This window comes from Taeniopygia guttata, chromosome 1A, assembly GCF_048771995.1.
Source record: "Taeniopygia guttata chromosome 1A, bTaeGut7.mat, whole genome shotgun sequence".
Classification (NCBI taxonomy): Eukaryota; Metazoa; Chordata; class Aves; order Passeriformes; family Estrildidae; genus Taeniopygia; species Taeniopygia guttata.
The window spans coordinates 878,809-905,052 of NC_133025.1; the positions used below are offsets into that span (position 1 = coordinate 878,809).

Genomic DNA, 26,244 nt, shown 5'->3' on the forward strand with positions numbered 1-26,244 from the left:
GAGCTCAGAGCCCCTGGCAGGGCCTGGAGGGGCTCCAGGAGAGCTGCAGAGGGACTGGGGACAAGGGACAGAGGGACAGGACACAGGGAATGGCTCCCACTGCCAGAGGGCAGCCATGGATGGGAGATTGGGAATGAGGAATTCCTGGCTGGGCTGGGATTGCCAGAGCAGCTGGGGCTGCCCCTGGATCCCTGGAATGTCCCAGGCCAGGCTGGACACTGGGGCTGGAGCAGCCTGGGGCAGTGGGAGGTGTCCCTGCCATGGCAGGGTGGCACTGGAGGGGCTCTGGGGTCCTCTCTAACCAATCCATTGCAGGATTCCCTAATTCTATGATTCCTTGAACACAGTAAGGAATTACACTAATTACTGTCCCAATCAATGTCTGAATTTCTGAACACTGGGAAGAACACAGTTTCCTTTTCTCCAAGCTCTCCAGCTGGACTAAGGAGAGGATGCTCCATGGAAAATGAGTGGGAACCCCTTTGCTGCCAGGAGTGACCCAGGCTGCTGCCCCGGAGCCACAACGGGGCTGAGGGACCCCACGGAGGGACCCCAGCCCTGGGAACAGGAGCTGCCAGAGGGGTGGATCTGCTCCTGGGATGAAACACCCACGGACCCCATCTGGCCCGAGGCAGGCAGGGACGGGGCTGGGAGGGGAAGGCCCTCACGTTGAGCACATCCTGGCGCAGCGCCGTGGGCTCCACGCAGCTGATGAGGCGCAGCAGCAGGTCCATCATGGCAGAGGTGTCGATGTGCTTTAGCACCAGGCTCAGGAACTTGTCCTTTTTCCTCAAAAATGAGATCACCTGTGGAAACAGGAGCCTGCATCAGCTGCCAGCGGGACACACAGCTCCCTCAGAAATCCCTCACAACTCCCTCACAGCTCCCCCACAAGTCCCTCACAAATCCCCCACAACTCCTGGAGCTTCTCCTTTGTGTCTCAACCACTGACCTTGGGTTGGAAACTCTCCAGGGAGCAAGGCAATAATTCGTATTCCAAGGCAACACCAAATCAGATCTTTTCTGCCAACTTTTCTCCCCTCTGCACCACAGAAAAACCCAGGGCCATGGAAATAAGTGAAGCTGGAGAATTTCCCTTCCCTCTCAAGCTCCCTACCAGGCAGCATTTACAACCCCAGCATTTACTGGGATGTGAGTATTCCTGAATCCCTGTTCAGCCCATACCTCAGCACTCCTTCCAAAAGGATGAGCCTGAGGCCTCGTTTATGGATTGGGATGACTCTGACGACCCTCAAAATGCCTTGGTATGAAAAGTGAAGCTTTAGCTGTTCCATGGGGATATCCCAACCCAAAACTCTGGGAAGAGTCTGTCCACACCAGCATCTCCCTGCACTGAGGAATTCTGAGAACTTTCCAGAGACTCCATTTCACCTCCAACCTTAAACCCAACTCCAGGAATACCATGAGCTCCCAGCAGGGACACAGCACGGGCAGCGCAGTGCCGGGGAACTGCCTGGATCGGGACAGATCCCTTCCCCACCTGTTCTGTTTTCCGTGCAATGAGGTTCCCGATGGTCTTGCTGAAGAAGCTGGCGAGGAGGGGGTTCAGGGGGGGCTCGTGGTCCAGGAAGTCGTAGAGGATGTTGAGCAGGGTCTCGTCCCCGCCCAGTTTGTCGTTGATCTGCGGCACGTCCGAGGTCAGCAGCTCGCAGGCCGTGTTGGGATACCTGCAGCGACACACCCGCAGCCACCCCAGGTGAGATGGGAACTCTGCAGATCTGCCCTCTGCAAAGGTCTCGGGAGGTGAAGGAATTGAATTCCTGCCTGGGAGGGTGGGCAGGCCCTGGCACAGACCTGGAATTGCCAGAGCAGCTGCCCCTGGATCCCTGGCAGTGCCCAAGGCCAGGCTGGACACTGGGGCTGGAGCAGCCTGGGACAGTGGGAGGTGTCCCTGCCATGGCAGGGCGGCACTGGAGGGGCTTTGGGGTCCCTTCCCACCCAGCCCACCCCATGACTGATTCCCTCTGGTAAGAACACTTTTCCCACAGTGGGTTATTAGTGACTTGTGACCACACCAGGTTTCTACACAAGGATCTTTCCCAATCTCTGCAATCCAAGCTCTGCACTCCCCACAAGCCACTAAAACACTTCGGGCCAGCTGGGAGCAGGGACCCTTTCCCTGCACCATTGCTTTCCCCAGCAGCCTCCTCCTGTTCCTGCAGTTCCAGCCCTGGAGGCTCCAAAAGCCCCTCAGGCCCTGCTGCTGCTGTTCCAGGCTTGGTGCTGCCCAAGGAGCTGAGGCTGAGGATGTCACTGTCACCACCGCAGAGGGACCTCCCAGCCCTTCCATCCTTTACAGTCCCGAGGGGACTTTTCCTGGCTCATTCCATGCAAAAAACATCCACAATTCCTAAAGATCTGCGTGTGGAGCCTCCCTGGGATACACATCCCATGCACAGGGGAGAAATGGGAGCTCTCCCTGTCCCGGCAGGTTCTGCTCCTGCAGCTCTCACAGCCCCAGGTCTGATCCAACCCCTCACCATTCCCGTTCTGGCACCACATCCCACCCCTGGAGGCTTCCAGGCTGCAGGGAACTCACCTCACCCAAACTGCCCCTCCGACCCCTGGAAGCTGAGCTTCCCTCACCCCTGGGCTCAGCAGCTCCTTGGCAGATCCAAGATTCACACTCTCCTTTCCTGCTCCAGCCTCCTTTTGGGTGTTTATTTCCACAAGTTCTGCTTGGATGGGGATTTACCAGGGACTTTTCCTCTTTGCAGTTTCCCCTCTGAAATTTATTAACCTCCATCTCCCACTGTTCCAGGGATAAAGCCCTTGGATGATCCCCTCTCCACATATCCTGAGCCCCAGATCCTTCCAAAGCTATCAAGTTTCTCCTTGTTCCACTCCACCAACTTTTATAACCTCTCCCAAAGAGCCACAAGTGGGATTCCATCTGGATTTACACAGAGTCCATTCTTCCTGCTCAGCTTTTATTTACCCCAAAAGCTTCCCTGATTTCTAATGAGCTCAAACCCTCCTTCCCCAGTCCAGGCTTTGCAGACACTTCTGGGCCTGGAAGCCCCAAGTGCCCTTTCTGCCTGGGAGTCCCAAGTGCTGCCAGGAAATGCTCCATGAACATCAGCCCTCGGTGTCCCAGCAGGAATTTCCTTCTTGAAACCTTTGTCCTTGTCTCCCCCTTCCCTCATTCTTCACCTGTTTGGTAACAATCAGGGAATCTTGGTATGATTGGGTGGGAAGAGACCTCAGAGCCCCTCCAGTGCCACCCTGTCATGGGCAGGGACACCTCCCACTGTCCCAGGCTGCTCCAACCTTTCCTTGGACATTCCAGGGATCCAAGGGCAGCCCCAACTACTCTGGCAATTCCAGCCCAGCCAGGAATTCCTCATTCCCAATCTCCCATCCATCCCTGCCCTCTGGATCCCTGTGTCCTGTCCCTCAGGCCTTGTCCCCAGTCCCTCTGCAGCTCTCCTGGAGCCCCTGTAGGCCCTGGAATGTGCTGGAAGCTCTCCCTGGATCCTTCCCTTCTCCAGGGGAACATTCCCAGCTCTCCCAGTCTGACTCCAGAGCAGAGAGGCTCCAGCCCTGGGAGCAGCTCCTCTGGACTTGCTCCAGGTCCTCCTGCTGCTGGCCCCAGGCTGAGGCAGCTCTGCAGGTGGGTCCCTTCAGAGCAGGGTGGGTCCCAAATTCACCCTTGCACAGCAGCCACAGGATATTCCAAGTTATTACCCCACGCACTCCCAGGCATTCGCTCACCTGGGAACAGCCACCTCACACCATTATCAACTCGTACCCAAAACCACACCTGAACGTGGCACTTCTGTGGCTTTCCACCAACCCCAGCCCTGATCCATTCCCACCAGGAAAAACCTGCCCAGTTTCATTTATTTATAGCCAGAGCAGCCTTTTATTTTTATATAAACTTCACAAAAGCAAACAAACTCCCCAAACCCAAATGTCAATATTTTTGAGTATACATTGGGTAAAAAAATCCATAAACACAACATTGGTGAGAAGCAAACCCCTGTGAGGAGCTCAGCGTGGTCTGAGCAGAGGCAGGGCCTGCCTGGAACTGTGATCCCTGAAATCAGCAGGATCTGGACTTGCAGCACACTGAAAATATCCCAGATTTTATTCATTTTCCAGCTCACTTCATTCTGTGGGATTGGAAACCCATTGAGTTCAGAGATTTCTACCTCTTGTGCTTCCCTTTCCTATAAAAACTTACTCAAGGGGCTTTGGATTTTCAGGGAACAGTGGGATAAGATTTTTTTGAGACTTTATTTGAGAAAAGATTTTTATTTGAGATAGGATTTTGAGATAGGATTTTTTTTTTTTTTATCATTTGAGACATTACTTGAGCTATGTTTTTTGGGAGACATTACCTGAAACAGGATTTTTTCTGGAGACCAACTCAACGTCAAACCACCAAAACCAAACCAATCCCCTCCAAACCCCGAATGCTGGAACATCCCCAGAGCTCAAAGCCTCCCTCCCAGGAGGTGCCAGGGCAGCGGTGGGACGGAACCCAGCAGAATGTCTGTTTGCAGCCCCGATCCCTGGCTGCCATGTCCCGGGGAGCAGGGATCCAATACCTACTTGAATCGGACCTTCTCGTCCATGTCCACGGGGGGCTCGTGGGTGATGAGGGTGACCAGCTGCTCCATGCACTGCTGCTGGCACAGGAAGTCCAGCAGCCGCCGGTTCTGGGCCTTGCATTCCTGCAGGACGTCATCCTCGTCCATCAGCTCCTCCAGCGTCACATCCTCCTTGTCCAGCAGCTTGTCCACGTGTGACGTTGTGTTCAAATCAAACTTCCAGAACATGGTGATGGGACACGACTGCCTGGGGGCGGGAAAGCACCGGTTACTGCTCCACACCTACTGCGCATGGCCACGGCATCGCTGAGGGCAGAGACCTCTGAGACCATCGAGTCCCACCATCAACCCCATCCACCACCACCCCGTGTCCTCAGGCGCCACATCCACACATTGTTTTAACACTTCCAGGGACGGGGACTTCATCCAGGGCTTTCCAACCCTCCTGGGGAAGGAATTTCCCCAAAATCCCCCCTGAGGCTGCCCTGGCCCAGCCTGAGGCCGTTCCCTCTCCTCCTGTCCCTGTTCCCTGGAGCACAGCCTGACCCCCCGGCTGTCCCCTCCTGGCAGGGACTTGTGCAGAGCCACAAGGTCCCCCCTGAGCCTCCTTGGCTCCAGGCTCAGCCCCTTCCCAGCTCCCCCAGCCCCTCCTTGGCTCCAGGCTCAGCCCCTTCCCAGCTCCCTCAGCCCCTCCTGGGCTCCAGCCCCTTCCCTGGACACTCCAGCCCCTCAGGGTCGTTCCTGGGGCACTGCACTTTGAATCCCCCATGTCCATCCACTCCTACCCCAACCCTAATTTGCCCTTTTGGTATCCCAATCTTTCTCTGTGTGAGCTCTATTAATGATGGATTTTTTTACTTTGCTTTCCTAATACCTGAAATTTTGGAAAAGCTGTGAGTTACACCAAACCACGGCACTGTTCAGACCACTCCTAGGAGACTCTTCCAGGGCTCTTCCTCTTGCTTAACATTTCCTCTTCCAATTCTGCCCTTCACGGTCTCACCTCAGCTCCTCAACAACCCTTCACAGTCCTGCTCTGGCCACAGCACCAGGTACAGAATTCACTGAATCCTGAAACGGTTGGGTGGGAAGAGACCTCAGAGCCCCTCCAGTGCCCCCCTGCCCTGGCAGGGACACCTCCCACTGCCCCAGGCTGCTCCAGCCCCAGTGTCCAGCCTGGCCTGGGGCATTCCAGGGATCCAGGGGCAGCCCCAGCTGCTCTGGCAATCCCAGCCCAGCCAGGAATTCCTCATTCCCAATCTCCCACCCATCCATCCCTCTGGCAGTGGGAGCCATTCCCTGTGTCCTGTCCCTCCATCCTTGTCCCCAGTCCCTCTGCAGCCATTAGCACAAACAGCAGGCAGTGGCTGTCATTCCCCAGGGACACGGGGGACACACCCTGGGCAGTGCCAGCCCTGGCTCCCACACTCTGCACACGCAGCCGCTGGGCTCAGCCGTGTCCCTGTGCCACATTCCCAGATGATCCAGCAGCACCACGTGATTCCATAGCCAGGATCACAAGGCTGTTTTTAACCTAACCCACATCCTCATTTCTGCACACAGAACTCTCTCCATCCCTTTCTTTGGCTTTTTCCAGCATCCAAAAATGTCCCCATGCCTGATCCTCGGCTGGTTGCATTCTGCATAACCTCAGCTACAGGACAGACTGGACTTTGGCCTCCTAAAAACCCATTTTCCCTCCAGGAATGACACTGAGGGGGCTCTGCCTTCCAGTCACCAGAGTAGGGCCTTGCAAAAGGGTGAAGACCCCAATTTTCCCATTAGATTTTAAATCTCTCAGTCCTGCATGGCGTAACTTCTACAGTGGAGCTCTGAGTGAAGCATTCACAGAACCAGGACATAGAAGAGGGGAAAATCTGAGTTTCTTTTACACATCAGGATTTTCCCACCTGGAATCCTGGGGGCAGCTCTGGAGAACCCTGGAGGGGCTGAAGCATGTCCAGGGAACAGAGCTGGGAAGGGGATGGAGCCCAGGAGGGGCTGAGGGAGCTGGGAAGGGAATGGAGCCCAGGAGGGGCTGAGGGAGCTGGGAAGGGGCTGAGCCTGGAGCCAAGGAGGCTCAGGGGGGACCTTGTGGCTCTGCACAAGTCCCTGCCAGGAGGGGACAGCCGGGGGGTCGGGCTGTGCTCCAGGGAACAGGGACAGGAGGAGAGGGAACGGCCTCAGGCTGGGCCAGGGCAGCCTCAGGGGGGACAGCAGCAGGAATTTCCCCATGGAAAGGGGGTCAGGCCTCGGCTGGGGCTGCCCAGGGAGGTTTGGAGCCTCCATTCCCTGGAGGTGTCCAAGGAATTCCTGGAGGTGGCACTCAGGGCTCTGGGCTGGGGACAGGTGGGGGTCAGGCACAGGTTGGACTGGATAGACTGGGAGGGCTTTTGCAACCCCAGAGATTTTGGGATTTTGGGATTTCAGCACTGAATCTCGGAGTTGGGAGCAGCCATCTGAATGCTCAACCTACGTGACACTGCAGTGACAGCACTGCTGGGCTCGGTGTGTTCCTCACAAACTGTTCTTTGGGTATTTTTAACCATCTCTGTTTGGTTATAAATTCACCAAGGGAAAATCTGGCACCAAAGGCCTCCAGTGAAGGAGGTTTGGGGGCTCAGTCAACCCAAATGCAAAAATATTCCCTCCATTGGCGTGGAATCTACATGGAATTCTCACCTTCCAAGCTGACACCCATTGTAATCCTGGCAATTCCACAGCTTTCCTGAACTTTTTATACATCTCCAAGAAAAGCTGCTGGACCTTCCCTGGGAGAGTGGAGAGGGGCTGGGCTGGGATTGCCAGAGCAGCTCGGGCTGCCCCTGGATCCCTGGAATGTCCAAGGCCAGGCTGGACACTGGGGCTGGAGCAGCCTGGGACAGTGGGAGGTGTCCCTGCCATGGCAGGGTGGCACTGAGGGGCTCTGGGGTCCCTGACCACCCAACCCATTCCAAGAGAAAAGGACAGGAAGATGTTCCTACCTTCAATAGAAGTTTCTTCAAATGTGAACTCTCCTCCACGAACGGAGAAACATTTGGGTTACAGTTCCTGGAACAGACCCAGCTTCAGGAAATGGATTTCATCCAGTGTGAATTGCTTTGCAAGCTTCCAATCCTGGAAAAGATTTTTTAAATTACCAATAACCAAAGGTACCTGAGGGCCAGAGGTTTTTCAATTTTCCCTAAATGAACTTTCACAGAACTTTTCAGCACAAAGGAAGATCAGAGGGACTGACAGCCCCTGCCAAGGCATCACCAGCAGGCCACTCAGGATGCTCCCAGTTATCCCAGTTCCCCCCGTCCTGCAGCACTGAAATCTTGAAATCCAGGAATTCCTGGTGTGCTGTGGGGTACACCCAAACGGAGACCAACCAGCAGCAGGTCCCCACATCATATGGAAATTAAATGTAATGTGAAAATAAATGTATTTCCTCATCATCCAATCAGTGATTACTTAACCGGAGGTACAACATTCACCCAAACCAAGGACATTGATCTGAACAAAAATTGTTCAGGATTTTATTTCTAAACTTTAATGCCTTTTTCCCTGGAATCTGTGTCCCAAAGTCTTTGACAGAGTCCCAGACTTAGGGAGGTTGGAAAAGCCCTCCCAGCCCATCCAGTCCAAGCTGTGCCCAATCCCTACCTTGTCCCCAGCCCAGAGCCCTGAGTGCCATCTCCAGAAATTCCTGGGATACATCCAGGGATGAGCACTCCAAACCCCCCTGGGCAGCCCCTGCCAAGGCCTGACCCCCTTTCCATGGGGAAATTCCTGCTGCTGTCCCCCCTGAGGCTGCCCTGGCCCAGCCTGAGGCCGTTCCCTCTCCTCCTGTCCCTGTTCCCTGGAGCACAGCCCAACCCCTGCCATGAGCAGGGACACCTCCAACAAGAACATCCTCAGCAATTCTCTGCTGGGCCGCAAACGCCAGGAGTTCCATAAAATTCTGCACGACTCTGGCTTAAATGGACATGGATGCTTTGGAGAGCTCAAGGCTGGAAGAGCCATGGAAGAAATACACATGGAATTCTCACCATGCACAGAAGAAGCTGCTCCAGGGCCAGGGAGCAAAGATGGGTTTGGAAGGGAGAACTTGTCTCAGTCTCAGCTGGCTGTGCACTCCACAGCCATGGAGCTCTGGAATGGTTTGGGCGGGAAGAGACCTCAGAGCCCCTCCAGTGCCACCCGTGCCATGGCAGGGACACCTCCCACTGCCCCAGGTGCTCCAGCCCCAGTGTCCAGCCTGGCCTTGGGCATTCCAGGGATCCAGGGGCAGCCCCAGCTGCTCTGGGCAGCTGTGCCACGGCCTGCCCGCCCTGCCAGGCAGGAATTTGTCCCGAATATCCAACCTGAGCCACTCTCCATCAGTTGTCACCGGCAGTGCAGGTCCCTGCAGAGCCAGGACACCAAGGGACCCGGCCTGGCCGAGCCCAGCAAGCCCCGAGCTCCAGCACATCCTCACGGGAACGGCTCCAGAGAGCCTCCAGGGACACCTGGACACAGCCAGCGCTCCTGCCAGCCCTGTGTCACTGCCATGTCACCACAGCCAGCCCTGTGTCACTGCCGTGTCACCACAGCCAGCCCTGTGTCACTGCCGTGCCACCACAGCCGGCCCTGTGTCACTGCCGTGTCACCACAGCCGGCCCTGTGTCACTGCCGTGTCACCACAGCCGGCCCTGTGTCACTGCTGTGCCACCACAGACGGCCCTGTGTCACTGCTGTGCCACCACAGCCAGCCCTGTGTCACTGCTGTGCCACCACAGCCAGCACTCCCTGTCACTGCTGTGTCACCACAGCCAGGACTCCCTGCCACCATCCCGGGTTACTGCCGTGTCACCACAGCCCAGTGTGTGCCACCATCCCATGTCACTGCTGTGTCACCTCAGCCAGCATTCCCTGCCAACATCACATGTCACTGCTTTGTCACCTCAGCCCAGTGTGTGCCACCATCCCATGTCACTGCTGTGTCACCACAGTCAGCACTCCCTGTAACTGCTGTGTCACCTCAGCCAGCACTCCTGCCACCACCCCATGTCACTGCTGTGTCACCAGGACACATCTGCTGGCCAAGGGACACGCCTGGTGACACCAGCAGCTGCTGGCACTGCTCCTCAGGGGCCAGGGCTGACACACTCCTGCTGATCGCAGCTCCCTCACATCCAGCTCATTCCCACAGCAGCCAAACCCGCCGATGTGCCACGACCGACACAGCAGCAGAAACGGAGCCGTGTCCCCCTCAGGAGGAGCGTTGGCCAAATGCCCACAGAACTCACCCAAAGTTTAGTGGGAGCAGAACCCAAAGGAGTTCAAAGGCTGCTGATCTGCAGCTGCTTCCATGAGACAGCAGCTGGTCCCAAATATCCCAAATATACACAAAGAGCTGTGGCTGTCATTGGAAAGACACGGCCCCAAAAATATGAACAAATTGAAAATATCAATCAAGAGTGGAGGTCCATTTTGTATAAATCAGGGGACCATGGGATGGTTTGGGTGGGAAGGACCTTAAAGCTCACCCAGTGCCAGCCCTGCCATGACAGGGACACCTCCCACTGTCCCAGGGTGCCCCAAGCCCCAGTGTCAAACCTGGCCTGGGACACGGCCAGGGATGGGGCCGGAGTTTTCAGGGCTATGGTTCAGCTCCAAGCACATGAATGAAATCCAAGTGTGTAGCAGCTTTTCTACACATCTGTGTGCCAATACCTCGTGAACAGAGCCCACCTTCCCTACCTTGGCCACACCTTCCACGCCTTAGGACAGATGGGCCCAAGATATTCCACAGCCTTTCCACGGAATCCACTCAGGCAAGTAAGGAAAGCTCGTTACTGAGCAGACTAAAACCCCTAAAAACCTCTCCAGTGCCTTTGGAAAAGCATTGACACATTAGCAAGTCATGAACAACTGTTCAATATATCCCAGCTCCTCTCTCAAGCTCTCCTCAGGGACCTTCCACCTGGACCAGTCCTGCTGGAGGATCTGCAGAGCTCAGGAGGAGCAGACCCGCTGCTCCTGTGGCTGTTCCTGTGAGAACGTGTGCCAGGTGCTGCGTGTGTAACACATCCCTGCTGGACACGGGGCCCAGAGCCCATCCCAGAGCCTGCACCGGGATCCCTGAGCCCACCCAGCAGGGACAGGGACGGGCTCCGGCAGAGCCTGGATCCTTCCCTGCGCCCCTCTGCTTCAGGGAGCCAGCAATTAAACGGCTGGTACATGGATGGAAGCACAGAGCTGTCCTGGGACTCATGGAGTCATGGAATATCCTGAGCTGGAGGGGATCCACGGGGATCACCTGCACACACCCACCGATCCCATCCCATCCCTGCGAGCGCTGTCCAAACGCTCCTGGGCTGCCGTGGGGCCAGAACCATGCCCTGCTCAGTGCCCAGCACCCTCTGGGGAAGAACCTGTTCTGAGATCCCCCCTGACCCTCCCTGCCAGGGGCTCCTCCTGCTCTGCGCCTGCTGGTCCAGGGAAGCCGGGAGAAGGGTTGCACAGAGGGTGCAGCGCCCCTTCCCCAGGAGAAGGGATGCAGAGAGGCTGCAATGCCCCTTCCCCAGGGAGAAGGGATGCACAGAGGCTGGAACACCCCTTCCCCAGGAGAAGGGATGCACAGGGGCTGGGAAGGGATGCACAGAGGGTGCAGCGCCCCTTCCCCAGGGAGAAGGGATGCACAGAGGCTGGAACACCCCTTCCCCAGGAGAAGGGATGCACAGAGGCTGCAATGCCCCTTCCCCAGGGAGAAGGGATGCACAGAGGCTGGAACACCCCTTCCCCAGGGAGAAAGGATGCACAGAGGCTGGAACACCCCTTCCCCAGGAGAAGGGATGCACAGGGGCTGGAACACCCCTTCCCCAGGGAGAAGGGATGCACAGAGGCTGGAACACCCCTTCCCCAGGGAGAAGGGATGCACAGAGGCTGGGAAGGGATGCACAGAGGCTGGAACACCCCTTCCCCAGGGAGAAGGGATGCACAGAGGCTGGGAAGGGATGCACAGAGGCTGGAACACCCCTTCCCCAGGGAGAAGGGATGCACAGAGGCTGCAATGCCCCTTCCCCGAGTTGAATCCATACCCACTATTGCTCTGAGCCAACTACAAGTAAAGGGCTCTTTGGCTGCAGAAGGAACTGGAAGAGGATAATCAGGAATTCCTCATTAAAAACACTCAAAAGGTCAATTTAACCCTTAAACATGAATCATCATCATTCCTGCCTTTCCCATACATCCCATGGCACATCCCAGGATGCAGCAGTGGGATGGGAGCATTTGAAAAAGGACAGGCATGTACAAAACCTGGCTATTTTTAACAAAATTTAAAGTCTTCCCACTGCCTCAGTTACTTTATCATGGTTGATCAGAACTATCAGCCCAGATGAGCTAAATTCAACCTTTTATATAAGTTAGAACTTCCCTCAAGAACTTCACTGATAAAGAGAGAGTTTGAGCTGTTGGAATTAAATAAAAGCAGCATTTCCCAGGGTACTCGCGCTGCTGACAGGAGAATAGAACAACCACAAACTCAATGTCCACTCACATAAATTTTGGGATTTATTCAGCCTCTTCCCACCCGCTTTAAGAGCAGCCCCAACAGAATCCCAGAACTCCTGAATCTGGAAAAGCCCTCTCCACCCATCCAGTCCAAACTGTGCCCAATGCTCACCTTGTCCCCAGCCCAGAGCCCTGAGTGTCACCTCCAGGAATTCCCTGGACACCTCCAGGGATGGGGAGTCCAAACTTCCCTGGGCAGTCCCTTCCATGGCTAAATACAGTCAAAGGGAAAAAAATAATCCCAGCCTAAAACAGTTGGACTTTCCAGCTTCTTCTCTCCAGCAGGAGTGAGTGATTCAAAGACTGGGAAAAATGGCCCAGAAGTTTTCCCATTTTGGGGATTTTATACCATCAACACCTGCATTGACTTTCTGAACTTGGGGTTTTACGACACCTTCAGCTCTTCCCTAACCCTCCTTGTCTGCCAAGAATTAAGGGTTTAAAGACTGGAAGAGCTATAAAACCGTCCAGGCACTGCCCCAATGCTCAGTCAGAAAGGCCAAGTGACCACAAACACCAACTGACCAAGGTGGTCACTCTAGACAGTCCTGATTAATTCTAACCCACAAACTCCTGCAGCCCATTCCTGACTCCACACAGCCCAGGGCTCACTGGGATGGGCTCTGGGCTCTGCTGCTTCCTCATTTCCAGTAAAGAAATATATAAATAAAAGATCCTTCCACCAACTCTTCCGAACCTCAATCACAATATGGGAATTGAAATATTCCCAGAGCCACTGGTTCTAACAGTAAATAAACAAGAGCTGAGATAAACTGCTGGACAGAGTCCAGAGACCATGGAGCTGCTCCAGGGTTGGAGCCAGGCTGGGAGAGCTGGGGGTGCTCACCTGGAGAGGAGAAGGCTCCAGGGAGAGCTCAGAGCCCCTTCCACAGCCTAAAGGGGCTCCAGGAGAGCTGCAGAGGGACTGGGGACAAGGCCTGAGGGACAGGACAGGGGAATGCCCATGGCAGGGACACCTCCCACTGTCCCAGGCTGCTCCAGCCCCAGTGTCCAGCCTGGCCTTGGGCATTCCAGGGATCCAGGGGCAGCCCCAGCTGCTCTGGCAATCCCAGCCCAGCCAGGAATTCCTCATTCCCAATCTCCCATCCATCGCTGCCCTCTGGCAGTTTTCTGGAGCTCCTGTTCCATCCCCATGGAGGAGCAGCCAGCCCACCCCTCTCTGCCCAAACACTGCTGGCTGCTCCCAGTCCCGGCTCATCCCTAAATCCACTCCTCCTGGCAAACATCATTTCAAGTCTTCCTTCAACAGCTCAGGGTCAGAGCAACAACAAATTTCTTCTCCTCTGTATGTGGACATTTGGAAAACGATATGCAAATCATGAGATCCTTGGAATGATCCTGGTAACTGGAGAAGCCACCAAGACCAGTTACTATTTTAAACTCTTGGCCAAGCTCTGGGAATCTTCCACAGGAGCTGATCCAGCACAGAACCAGCACCTTGTGCTGCCAGAGCCTGCTCCAAATCTTTTCAAATCTCCATGGAGCTGTGCCAGGGGAGGGATAGGATGGACAACAGGAAAGGCTCTTTTCCAAGGGTGCTGGGCACAGCCCCAGAGTTCCAGGAGCTCTGGACACTGCTGCCAGGGATGCCCAGGCTGGGATTGGTGGGGTGGCCAGGAGCTGGACCTGTGATTTCTGTGGGTCCCCTCATGCTCAGGAGACGCCCCGATTCTGTAATTCAGGCACACCACAGGATGGACGTGCAGCTGCTGTGGTTTTCCAGTCAGACCACAGCAGGTCCGTCCCCAAGGTCAGGCAGCCTGGGTGAGGAAACACAGCCCAGGACTTCCCAGGGCAGTTACTGATGGCAGAGAACTGCCCACTCCTGCAAGCAGAGCGGCTGCTGCTGTTGTTGTTATTACTGTTATGGGTATCCCAGCCCAGTGCTGCCTGGGGAGAAGCTGGAGCTGGCAGTGCATCACCTGCAGGGATATGGAGGGTGCCCAGGTGTCCCACTGCTGCCTGGTGACTCCAGGGCAGGGACAGGGTCATTCCCAGCCCTTTCCCACCTCCTGCTGCACAGCCCTCCCTTCAGCCCAGCTGGAAGCTAGCCCTGATCCATCCCCAGACCTGTCAAGCACTCCCAGGAAAGCAGGCGAGGAGCAGTGCCAGGCTCATACATAACACCTCACTGCCATCTCACAACAATTTACACTCACTAGTATTTTTATCCCCAAGCTCTTCCCAAGAAATTGGATCATTTGGGTTATCAACATTTCTCAACTGCACAATTTCACTTCCCTAAAAAGGACCCAACTTTTCTTGAGAGAGAAGCAAACACCATCCAAAATTCAGAGCACCCTGTGAATGTCTCGGGTCAGCCCTGACTGGGGCTGCACGGACATCTCGGAGTCCTCCTCCTGTGAGTGCTGGACAAGGGAGACAGAAGTCACCATCCTGCAGGAATTCAGCAGGAATTTCCCCATGGAATGGGGCCAGGCCTTGGCTGGGGCTGCCCAGGGGGGTTTGTAGCCTCCATCCCTGGAGGTGTCCAAGGAATTCCTGGAGGCGGCACTCAGGGCTGGGGACAAGGTGGGCACTGGGCACAGCTTGGACTCAGTGATCCCACAGGGCTTTTCCAGCCTCAGTATTTCTGGGATTCAGTCTGCCAGGGGAAGAGAATCATGAGCTACTCAGTTATTTCAGAGCTCTCTCAACCTCCTTAGGCTCCCACCTCAGACTCCTGAGGAACATACACTGCCTCTGCTTCCAAGATGGAATAATTCCCATATTCATCTTTAACATAGCAAAGATTGAATCCAAGACCTTTGTGGATTTCTCTTCAGAGGAACGGTGGAGGCACCAAGGATGGTGAGAAACTCCAAAGGAAGAAAGGAAATGCTTCCTACATAAATCCTGGAGCTCAAGGCCAGGCTGGACAGGGCTTGGAGCAGCCTGGAACAGTGGAAGGTGTCCCTGCCATGGCATGGGTGGCACTGAAAGGGCTTTGAGGTCCTCTCCCACCCACAGCACTCTGGGATTCCACAATTCCATGAACCCAGCCCCTCTGCTCTCAAATTACACCATGCCAGGAGCCCATCCCGTGCCAGCCATGAGGAACAGCCAGGGGACAGGACTTGTGGAAGGTTCTCCACCTAGGGGCAGCTCTGGGACACCCTCCCAAGTGGCAGCACAAAATTAAAACAGCTCCTTGGACATCAGGATTTTACATAACTCCATCCTCATTCAGCACCATTCCCTTTGCTCCCTGCCCAGCTCATTTGCTCAATTCTTTATGGAATCCCTGATAGAGAAAAAAAAGCAGGACACACCGGAGGCCTCGAGGCAGTGATCCCAGCTCACTGTGGGTTCATCATTGCCACACAGCCCCAAAAGAGGTGTTGCAGCTTCTTGAGACATCCCCTGGCCCAAGCTCCTTATTGAAAACCACCTGGATACATTAAAATTCACAGATAAAATTTCAACCAAAATATTTCACCAGTTTGCCAAGAATCTGCTTTTGTTTTCCCCTTGTGAGCTATGAAGATGAATTTCTTCATTATTCTTAAACATCTGACAAATTAAAAAGATCTCTGCATTTGCATTACAAAATCCTGGCACCATTTAGGCTGGAAAAGCCCTCCAAAGCCGTCCAGTACAGTGATGGGCACTCCAAACCTCCCTGGGCATCTGTGCCAGGGCTGGACAGCATTTCCAGGAGGAACTTCCCCAAAATCCCCCCTGAGGCTGCCCTGGCCCAGCCTGAGGCCGTTCCCTCTCCTCCTGTCCCTGTTCCCTGGAGCACAGCCCGACCCCCCGGCTGTCCCCTCCTGGCAGGGACTTGTGCAGAGCCACAAGGTCCCCCCTGAGCCTCCTTGGCTCCAGGCTCAGCCCCTTCCCAGCTCCCTCAGCCCCTTCCCAGCTCCAGCCCCTTCCCAGCTCCCTCAGCCCCTCCTGGGCTCCATTCCCTCCCCAGCTCTGTTCCCTGGACACTCCAGCCCCTCCTGGGCTCCAGCCCCTTCCCAGCTCTGTTCCCTGGACACTCCAGCCCCTCCAGGGCTCTCCTGGCAGGAGGGGCCCAGAGCTGCCCCCAGGATTCCAGGGGGTCCCTCAGCAGGGCCAGCACAGGGGACAGTCCCTGCCCGGGGCTGTGCCCACACCGGGGCTGCCACAGCCCAGGGGCCATCGGCCTCCTGCCCCCCTGCCCACCCTGGGCTCGTGCCCAGCCGCTGGCACAGCTCCCCCAGGGCCTTTCCCAGCCTTGCAGCCCCCCTGCCCCAGCCTGGAGCGCTCCAGGGGCTGGGGCTGACCCAGGGCAGCACCAGGCCCTTGGCCTGGCTGTCCCCCACCATGGATCCAGCCTGTCCCTCCCCATGGATCCAGCCTGTCCCCACCATGGATCCAGCCTGTCCCCACCATGGATCCAGCCTGTCCCTCCCCATGGATCCAGCCTGTCCCCCACCACGGATCCAGCCTGTCCCCCGCCATGGATCCAGCCTGTCCCCCACCATGGATCCAGCCTGTCCCCCACCATGGATCCATCCAGCCTGTCCCCCACCATGGATCCAGCCTGTCCCCCACCACGGATCCAGCCTGTCCCCCGCCATGGATCCAGCCTGTCCCCCGCCACGGATCCATCCAGCCTGTCCCTCCCCATGGATCCAGCCTGTCCCTCCCCACGGATCCAGCCTGTCCCCCACCATGGATCCAGCCTGTCCCCCGCCATGGATCCAGCCTGTCCCCCACCATGGATCCAGCCTGTCCCCCACCATGGATCCAGCCTGTCCCCCACCATGGATCCAGCCTGTCCCCCACCATGGATCCAGCCTGTCCCCCACCATGGATCCATCCAGCCTGTCCCCCGCCATGGATCCAGCCTGTCCCTCCCCATGGATCCAGCCTGTCCCCCACCATGGATCCAGCCTGTCCCTCACCGTGGATCCAGCCTGTCCCCCACCATGGATCCAGCCTGTCCCCCACCATGGATCCATCCAGCCTGTCCCCACCATGGATCCAGCCTGTCCCTCACCATGGATCCAGCCTGTCCCTCCCCATGGATCCATCCAGCCTGTCCCCCACCATGGATCCAGCCTGTCCCTCCCCATGGATCCAGCCTGTCCCCCACCATGGATCCAGCCTGTCCCTCCCCATGGATCCAGCCTGTCCCCATCCCTCTGCAGAGCCCCACATCCCACCCAGCTCAGTGCCACCCGACGTTCCCTGGCCCCCAGCAGGAAAGCACAGGCACAGTGGGATGCTGCTCTGCATGGAAAGGGGCTGTGCTGGGTTTTTCCTTTAACAAAATCTGCCCCTGGCAATAAACCCTTGAAGGCCTCTGTGTTGGACAAATGTGCACTCAAAATGAAGAGCTCCTTCTAATCCTTCCCGGCCTCTGAAGCTCCCAAAGAAAGAGATGATATCAGGAGTACCATGTTTTGATCATCAACCTTATCCTCACCCAGTATCTCGTTAAGCAGCCTCCTAATTGCTGCCCTACCCCATGCTAAAGACAGAATTTGCACAGCTTCTTGATTTAAATGTTACTTGTTTAATTAACTGCTCCACACCCAGACACGAAGAAATCGAAACCACAGTACTTCAAAAGCTGCAGGAAAAAGCTGCAGAAAAGGATCCCAAATGCTCTGGGAACAGAAAAGCACAAAAAAAGCCTTTTTTACCAGCTCAACGCACACAGAGCTCAATACATCCCTAAAATTCACCTCTGTGGGCTGCTGGGCTCACATCGGCTCTGAGGGCAGAGGAATCTCCCAGTTTGTCATCTGTATTTCAGCAATAATTCAGCAGGATTGGTATTCCAGTTGCTCCTCCATGCTGACAGCTCCATGGAAGTAACACCAGTCCCAAGGAACCCCGGGGGGACTCTGGGCTTCTCATTAAACATCAACCTTTGAGTGTGAGATTTGCAAATGTATTTGAATATTAAACTAGCAAAACAAAGTCCTGGCGTGCTTGAAGTGTTGATTTCCATCCCTTGCAGGACTCCAGGCTCCTCCCTCTCGGCCTGCCTCCATCACTTTGATGCCGCTCAGGGCTGGCTACTCTGTCTGCTCTAAGCAACAAGTGACATTTTCTCCTGGGTCACCACAGCTCAGCCCCACAGAAATCCCTGCTCATGACCAGACTGGGATCTCAGAGCAGGCTGCTAGTTTTTAGTGGGGTGCACGAGCAGCATTTCACAGAAATCCCACTCTGTCCTTCCGTGGACCTTGGCTGGTTTCATCTTTGCTGCCCACACAGACTAAGGCGATGTTACAAAAGACAGCTCTTTGTACTCAGACTGAAGGCCAGCATTTGCAAACTGAGATTTCCTGCTGCACCCCATGGGGAGATCAAGGGCTGCCCGTTCCACAGACGCCTATTTGATCAACACACGGCCTCAAGTGGCCCAGTGAAACAACTGCTGTGCTCCTTTCCTGGTCCTTCATCCCAGTTCAAAGCTCCCAAGGTGAGCTTGTGGCTGTACCTGCACCAGAACAGCCCAGCCTGTCACACACACTGCAGCTCCTACCAGAATATTCCAACGCTCCTCCACCCAACAGACCCAGAACCGAGGCCCCAGCAAAGCAGAGCCCTCAAACAGGACACTGAACTAATGCCTTTTCATTTCTTCAAGCTTTCCGGGTATTACACATACAGTCCATGAAAGTTTAAGAAGTTTTGCAGTTAAAAGAAAGAAAGACTCTTCAGAAGGAGCTCAGAATGGCTGAGGTTGGAAAAGAGCATCAAGTCCAAGCTGTGCCTGACCCCCACCTTGTCCCCAGCCCAGAGCCCTGAGTGCCACCTCCAGGAATTCCTTGGACACCTCCAGGGACAGGGACTCCAAAGGTCTCTGGGCAGCCCCTGCCAAGGCCTGACTCCTTTCCATGGGGAAATTCCTCCCTCTTTAACCAGTTCCTCAGAATTGGGTAAAACATCTTTCCCAGGACAAGGCACCACCAGGCTGTTCTCCCTGCATGGCACCACTTAACCTCTATGAGCCAGGCTTCATCCATCATAAAACATCCTGAAAGGAAAACAATCCCTGGGAACTCTCAGACCCACCCTTAGGAGTTCCATGGGTTTTACCTGGACAAAGAAACATCAAAGCTCACCCTGCTCTGGGAATCCCACACCAGCAGCACACACTCCTGATCTGAGGCCACAGCTTGCTGGGTATTAAACCTGCACTGCTGGGAAAAAACGGGTTTCCTTTGCCATGCAGTATTAGCAGCAAAAATATACTCAGCTGGATCATTTCCCCAAACTGGCTTCCAGCATTCTGAGCAGGGAGGGAGGGTAGGGAGGTGGGGAAGGACGGAGCAGCAGGAAGGGGACAGCATTCCAACCGAAATGTCCATCCAACTCGGGCCTGGAGCACTAATCCAAGGAGTCACTCACACTGTGACTGAATTCCCTCAATCATAACCAAAACCACTCATAAAACCCATGGAATCTATCGGGTGAGCATTTCAAAAGACTGAAAAGGATGACATTTATTTTTCCAAGCTTAATAAAGAACTTGAGAGATTGGATCAACATTGGGAAAATAACTGAACATCCACCTTGCACAGATGATCATCAATAGCTCTCTTGATTATGGGATCATGGAATGGTTTGGGTGGGGCTTGGAGTCCCCCGGGATAGTGAAGGTGTCCCTGCCCTTGGCAGGGGTAGCAACAAGAGGGGCTTTAAGGTCCCAAACCATCCTGGGATCCCATGATCCCCCCACAGGAGTCTGGATGGGCCAACCCACAGGAATTGCAGTGATTTCCTCAGCAGGAATTGCCCCAGAAGCATCAAAACCTGAACCCAGCACTGCTCCTTTCAGCCAGGGCTGTGGAGATCCTCCTGCTTCCCCCAGCACCGGCCCTGCTGCTTGGCTGGTGGTGATCCCACCTGCTTTTCCCAAAATAACACATTCCTGACCAGGGCACTGTCCACAGCTCCAAACAAACTGGGATCACACAACAGGATTCTCCCCACATGGCCAAAGTCTCCTGTGCCTGCCAGGGGATCCCGTCTCACTTCACCACTCCCTGGAAAACTCCAGCACAAATCCAAACCCAAGGATACACTCAATACTCCTCCTTGCTTTTCTCTTCTAAAACTAAAAATAACTCAACAGTTTTGTCCTTGGGAACTGTACTGCTTCATTCCAGCATGTGCTTCCAGGTATTTAAGAAAAGCACAAAGAAGCTCTGAGAATCCCAAAATCCCTGAGGCTGGAAAAGCCCTCCCAGCCCCTCCAGTCTAAGTTGCGCCCTATCCCCACCTTGTCCCCAGCCCAGAGCCCAGAGTGCCACCTCCAGAAATTCCTTGGACACCTCCAGGGACAAGGACTCCAAACCTCTCTAGGCAGCCCCTGTTAAGGCCTGACCACCCTACCCATAAAGAAATTGCTGTTCATGCCCAAAATTCACCTGTCAAAAATGAAGCTGAAGTGGCCGTTTTTTCCTGCAAGAGACAACATTCCTCAGCAGAGCTGCTGCTGGAAATGGAGGGTGAAGCAGGAGAGGAAAGCCATGGACACACTGGAAGCACTCCTCACATTAACATCACTGCCCTGCACCAGTTATGTCATGTGTCAGAAAAAAGGTGACAGAAGGGAAGGAAAAACAGAAGGGCTGAAATTGCCTCTTTTGCAAGAGGAAGTTACAGTGTAATAGGCATGAAAGGGGGTGCGCAGTCACGGCTGGCAACACATCCCAAACCCCACACCAACATCTGGCGCCCTAAAGCCCCTTAGAGCTTTCGGAAACTCCTCTGCTGCTTCATCCTTGAGTTTCCAGAGCCCCCAGCCACACACAGCACTCTGGGACCAGACACAATTAAATGGACTTTCTGTAAAGCAGAAAGAAAAACTCAGCAAAATATTGACAAACTTCTGAGCTTTGGCTCCTCCCCATGCCAGGCACTGAAGCACTGAAGAAGGTGGGAAAACCCTGTCCTCTGCCTGAAGGACCTCAGAGCCCCTGCAGTGCCACCCCTGCCACGGCAGGGACACCTCCCACTGTCCCAGGCTGCTCCAGCCCCAGTGTCCAGCCTGGCCTTGGGCATTCCAGGGATCCAGGGGCAGCCCCACCCTCCCAGGCAGGACTTTTTTCTTAATATCCAATCTAAACCAATCCATCCCTGCCCTCTGGCAGTGGGAGCCATTCCCTGTGTCCCGGCACTCCTGTGCTGATTCAGGGTCCCTCACTGGCTCTCTCGGATCCCTTCAGACCCTGGAAAGTGCTGCGAGGTCTCCACATGACCTTCCCTTCCCCAGGCTGAACGTTCCCAGCTTTCCCAGGCTGTCTCTGTCTGAAGGTGCTGGGCTCCTCTGGACCTGCCCCAGCAGCTCCACGTCCTCCTGACGCCAGGAGCAGCAGAGCTGTGCCCCGCGCTCCTCGCAGAATGCACAACAACACTTGAATTTGGTTCACTTCTTTGGCCTTAGAGAGATCTCCATGGTTCTGAATCCCTTCCTGCTTCCAGCAGCAAACTCCTCCACCCACTGTGGAAGAGGGAGACGGTTCCCAGGCAGAGTTCAAGGTTTGGACATGGCAAAACATCAGCGTCTCAGAGTCACGGAATATTTTAGGCTGGAAAAGCTCCCGGGGAGCACCCAGCCCAATCTCTCGTGCTGAGCAGCTCCCAGGCTGCCTGAGCCAGGTGAGGAGGTCCCTGTCCCTGTCCCAGCCCTGCAGGTGTCCCCTGCCCAGGCTGGTCGCAGCCAAGTGCAGATATTTATACTGGGGATGACTGATGCCAGTCAGTCACACAGATTCCCTGGGCAGGACAGGAACGCTGGAGCACTTCTCCAGCACAGCTCAGCTATTTCAGACCCCTGCACAGACAGGGAATGAGCACCTGGCTCCTTCACTGACTGAAAAAGGAACCCTGAACCGTTACCTCAGAAAGAGGGGTTTGCATCACAGAGGTGGGAACTTTGGGAGAGGTTCCAGCCCCTGGAAAGCCAAGGCAGAGTATGGAAAACATTGCTGGGGGGAGGGGAAACACTTAGAAACCCATGGAAGAAAATTTAGGATATACCATGGACAGTGCAACATGAAATAATGATACAGTAAATCAGGGAATCATAGAATGGTTTGGGTGGGAAGTGACTTTAAAGACCATCACATTCCAACTACGGCAGGGAACAAGGACTAGCATAATGCAGAAGCAGTAAATAACAACTGATCACAAAGAAAAACAATCTTGCAACTGAAAAATAAAAAGGAAACAAGCAGCAGAGCTAAGCTGAAAAAACATCCTTTGGTGTTTTCCAATTTGCTAAATGGTACAGAATGAGCAGGAATGAGCCTGTCCTGGCTCAGGGGCTGAGGGCTCTCAAGATAATCTGGATATTCCATTCCCCGGGCTGAGCTTGACTTAACTAACACAGAATCATGACTGTTGTCAACACCACTGCAGCCCCACTGCTGCAATCCCATCACATTCCAGCCCCATATTCCAACCGCCCAGCAGAGCTTCCAGCAGTGGGACTCATGTTCAGTGAAGCAGGAGCACAGAGTCATGGAATGGGTTGGGTGGGAAGGGACCCCAGAGCCCCTCCAGTGCCACCCTGCCATGGCAGAGACACCTCCCACTGTCCCAGGCTGCTCCAGCCCCAGTGTCCAGCCTGGCCTTGGGCATTCCAGGGATCCAGGGGCAGCCCCAGCTGCTCTGGCAATCCCAGCCCAGCCAGGAATTCCTCATTCCCAATCTCCCATCCATGGCTGCCCTCTGGCAGTGGGAGCCATTCCCTGTGTCCTGTCCCTCAGGCCTTGTCCCAGTCCCTCTGCAGCTCTCCTGGAGCCCCTCCAGGCCCTGCCAGGGGCTCTGAGCTCTCCCTGGGTCCTTCTCCTCTCCAGGTGAGCCCCCTCAGCTCTCCCAGCCTGGCTCCAGAGCAGAGGGGCTCCAGCACCGCCATGGCCTGTCTGGGCTCACTCCAGCAGCCCCAGGTCCCTCTGCTGCCGGGAGCTGCAGCTCAGAGGCAGCAGCAGAAGTTCCCAGGCAGGGGAGGTGTCTGAGCCCTGCTCCCTGTGAGCCCAGCACCGGCACAGCCACACTGGGAACATGTTGCACCATGACGCTGCCAGTGCCACCCAACCACGCCCTGGTTAAATCCCCAGGACAGCCCCAGCCCTGTCACCCTGCTCCTTCCTGGGTCCCACGTCCCCGTGTGTCCCTGGTGCCAGCGCTGCCGTGCCGCTCCAGCTGCGGAGCTCCCGGCGCTGGCCCCGCGCCCGCGGCTCTGCCGCTGCCATCCGCACGGACGCGGTGCCAGCACAGGGCAGCCTGGCCTTGTGCCCGCTCCTGGCACCGTGCAACCGTGCCCTTCGTCCTCTGCCTCGGGGACACGGGGACACTTTTCAATCTGTGAGCTCGCGGGCTCAATTATCCTTCTCAAAGAAAAGAAATCCATCTTGACATGAAAGAATTCAATTAAACGGCGTCCCGGGGGATCTGCCGAGGGAAGAGAACACAAATAAACAGCTAAGGAAACACAACCTTCTCATCCCAGCTCGCTGCAGAGCCAAGCAAGGAGCTGGAATGAGCTGCAGGCCGTGCAGGGCTACGAGAATGGAAGGAAAGGAAGAAACTGCCACATGGACGAAAACCCCAAATGTCACAGCAGAGCCACCAGTGCGTTGTCTGAGGTGTGACAGAACTCAGTCCTCACAAGAAATCAAAGGCAAAACTGAAACTGAAGCAGCTTCTTGTGTTCTATTTCCTTCTTCCTTCCTGTGGCTGCAGCAGCCAGACCATCCCCACTCCTGCAGGTCTGTGCCTCTCCCAGCGCCAGGCTCTGCTCTGCTGCCACTGTTCCTAAAGCTGCCCAGGGAAATCAAATCAAAGTGACTCCGGAGTCATCAGTGTCACTCTGGGCCACAGAGCTCTGAGCAGCAGCAAACCACAGGACTGAAACCCCATTGCAAGCCCAGGTTCCCAGCACAGGCACCCTGGAAGTGCAGCACGGGCACTGTCAGCCCCACACAAACCCTGGACTCAGCACTCCAGATGTTTGGGAAGTTTCCTGCAAAGCCAAAGTTCCACCTGGCTCCAGCTCAGGCCCAGCTCCCTTCAGCACCTTCCCAGGGGACCTGGATGCAGCTTGAGGGGACACCAGGGAAGTCTGCAGATGATACACAACTGGGAGGAGCTGCTGACTCCCCTAAGGCAGAGAGGCCTGGACAAATCCGAGGGCTGGGAATCACCAGCGGTGTGAGGTTTAACACAGGCAGGGGCTGGATTCCACACCGGGGCAGGGGCAGCCCTGGATGCACCCACAGGCTGGGACGGGGAGGTTGGAGAGCAGCTCTGGGAAGGGACCTGGTCCTGGAGGATGGCAAGGGGGATCTGAGACAGCTGTGCCCTGGTGCCAGGAGGGACATCCCTGTCTCAGGGGCGTTAGGGACAGCAGCAAGGGAGGGGATTGTCCTGCTCTGCACTGGGGAGGCCTCAGCTGCAGTGCTGGGATTGGGCACCTCAATACACAAAACAACTAAAGCCCTTGGGGAGCATCCAAAGGAGAGATGTGGGGATGGCAAAGGGTCTGGAGGAGCGGCTGAGGGCACCCGGAATGTCCAGCTGGAGGAGAGCGAGCTCAGACCTCCTCAGAGGCTGCAGCATCATCCCCAGGGGCAGCTCCAGTCTCGGCTCCCTGTGAGGGAACGGCTGGAAAGCAGGAAAGGTTCTTCCCCAGAAGGTGCTGGGCACTGCCCAGGCTCCTCAGGGAATGGGCACGGCCCTGAGGCTGCTGGAGCTCCCCTCCCTGGGATGCCCAGGCTGGGATTGTTGGGGTGTCTGTGCAGGGCCAGGAGCTGGATCTGTGATCCCTGTGGGCCCTCCCAGCTCAGGAGAGTCTGTGGAGAGCTCTGCCAGAGAAGCTTTTCACTCTGTCCCAGCCAGGGAAGCGCCCTGAGCTCTGCCTGCCCCCAGTGACTCCCTGCCCTTTGCCATTTCACCAGAAGGTTTTTTTCTCACGCCTTCCAGCCTCCCCTCCTGCCCAGATGATCCTGGTGTCCTCAGGCACCCCAGGCTGACTCCAGAGGAAGGAATGGGGTGTGTGGGTACCGTGTCACCAGGGCCAGCCACCCCCAGAGTGCTCTCAGGTAACAGGTGGACACAGCAAGGAGACACTGAGGACGACGAGGAGCAACCCCAGCCCAGCAGCTGCAGAGCCGCCAGCTCAGGCTGAGGAGCTGCACTTCCTCCTGCCATCACCTCACCCTCGCTGCGGTGACAGCCCCCGGTCACGGCTCAGTGCCACGTGGGGCTTGGTTTAAAGGCGCCTCTGACAAAAATCACAATTTTGGTCAGGCTTCAGACCCTGCAGACATTTATTACTGTCACTCTTGAGGTGCCTCTGCTCCATCTGGGACTAACAGGCACTAAGAAACACAAAGATGGAACTTCCCACTTCCACACCTCATCCAACAGCAATATGTGTGGCACTCAAATTCCACCTGAATCCAAGCCTTTTTTGTCTGAGATTTTCAAGCTTGGCTGAAAAAGCTTCATTTCCTGAGATAACTGATATTTATTTGCCCAAGTTTCCCTCCAAGCCAGTGTTAAGGCGCAGGTAAAAATAGTCCAGGCAGTGATAACAATGTCAATATTGGTTATTGCAGTGCCAGTGGCTGGGGAGGATCAAAACAAGGAGCAGGGAAGTCCACCAGGAGTGAGGGGAAGATGATGGGAGGGACAGGGAGCAGAGAGGGAGAAAGAAAAGCTCAAGTAGAGAAACACAGCAGCAGCCAGGAAAGACAACACACTCCTGCTTCCAATAATATTGAATCAAAGGAGACACTTAAGAGTCTTTGTTGCTACTCCTGGTCACACAGAGGCCACATTCCTTCCCTGAGCCTTCCATAAACCCCCAACATCTGTGGATTTTCTGTGAAAAGGAGGTAAATCCACTGCAGCCCATAAATGTAACTGGGAGCAGGGCTGTGTTCCCTATAAATAGGGCCAGGAGTGAGGGACTGCTGCTCCCGGTCGAGGCTCTGTGCCTGACAGCCCGGCCCCAGCGCTGCCGTCACTCATTAACTCACTCTACATTAGTTCTTCGGGAATTCTGCATCCAGCAAAACAAGACCTCCCACAAACCTTCCTCCCTGTAAAGTTCTCTGAAGTTTTGTCAACCTGGCACAGGCTCCCCAAGGAATGGGCACAG

The 26,244-nt window shown here is 55.5% G+C and overlaps 1 protein-coding gene across 3 annotated transcripts in view; it reads right to left on the minus strand.

The window, feature by feature from the left end:
• PPP6R2 (protein phosphatase 6 regulatory subunit 2) overlaps positions 1–26,244 on the minus strand; it is a 55,918-nt gene that overhangs the window by 26,380 nt on the left and 3,294 nt on the right. The window contains exons 2-6 of one of the 3 annotated variants that reach the window (XM_030261576.4): positions 7,562–7,694; positions 5,452–5,608; positions 4,579–4,824; positions 1,502–1,688; positions 669–806 (exon numbers count right to left, since the gene is read on the minus strand). In XM_030261576.4, coding sequence (XP_030117436.4) covers positions 669–806; positions 1,502–1,688; positions 4,579–4,805 — 552 coding nt within the window. In that variant the 5' untranslated portion in view covers positions 4,806–4,824; positions 5,452–5,608; positions 7,562–7,694. Of the gene's footprint in view, positions 1–668; positions 807–1,501; positions 1,689–4,578; positions 4,825–5,451; positions 5,649–7,561; positions 7,695–26,244 lie in introns of all 3 variants that reach the window. The other 2 variants (XM_030261575.4, XM_030261577.4) reach the window with 2 other exon arrangements.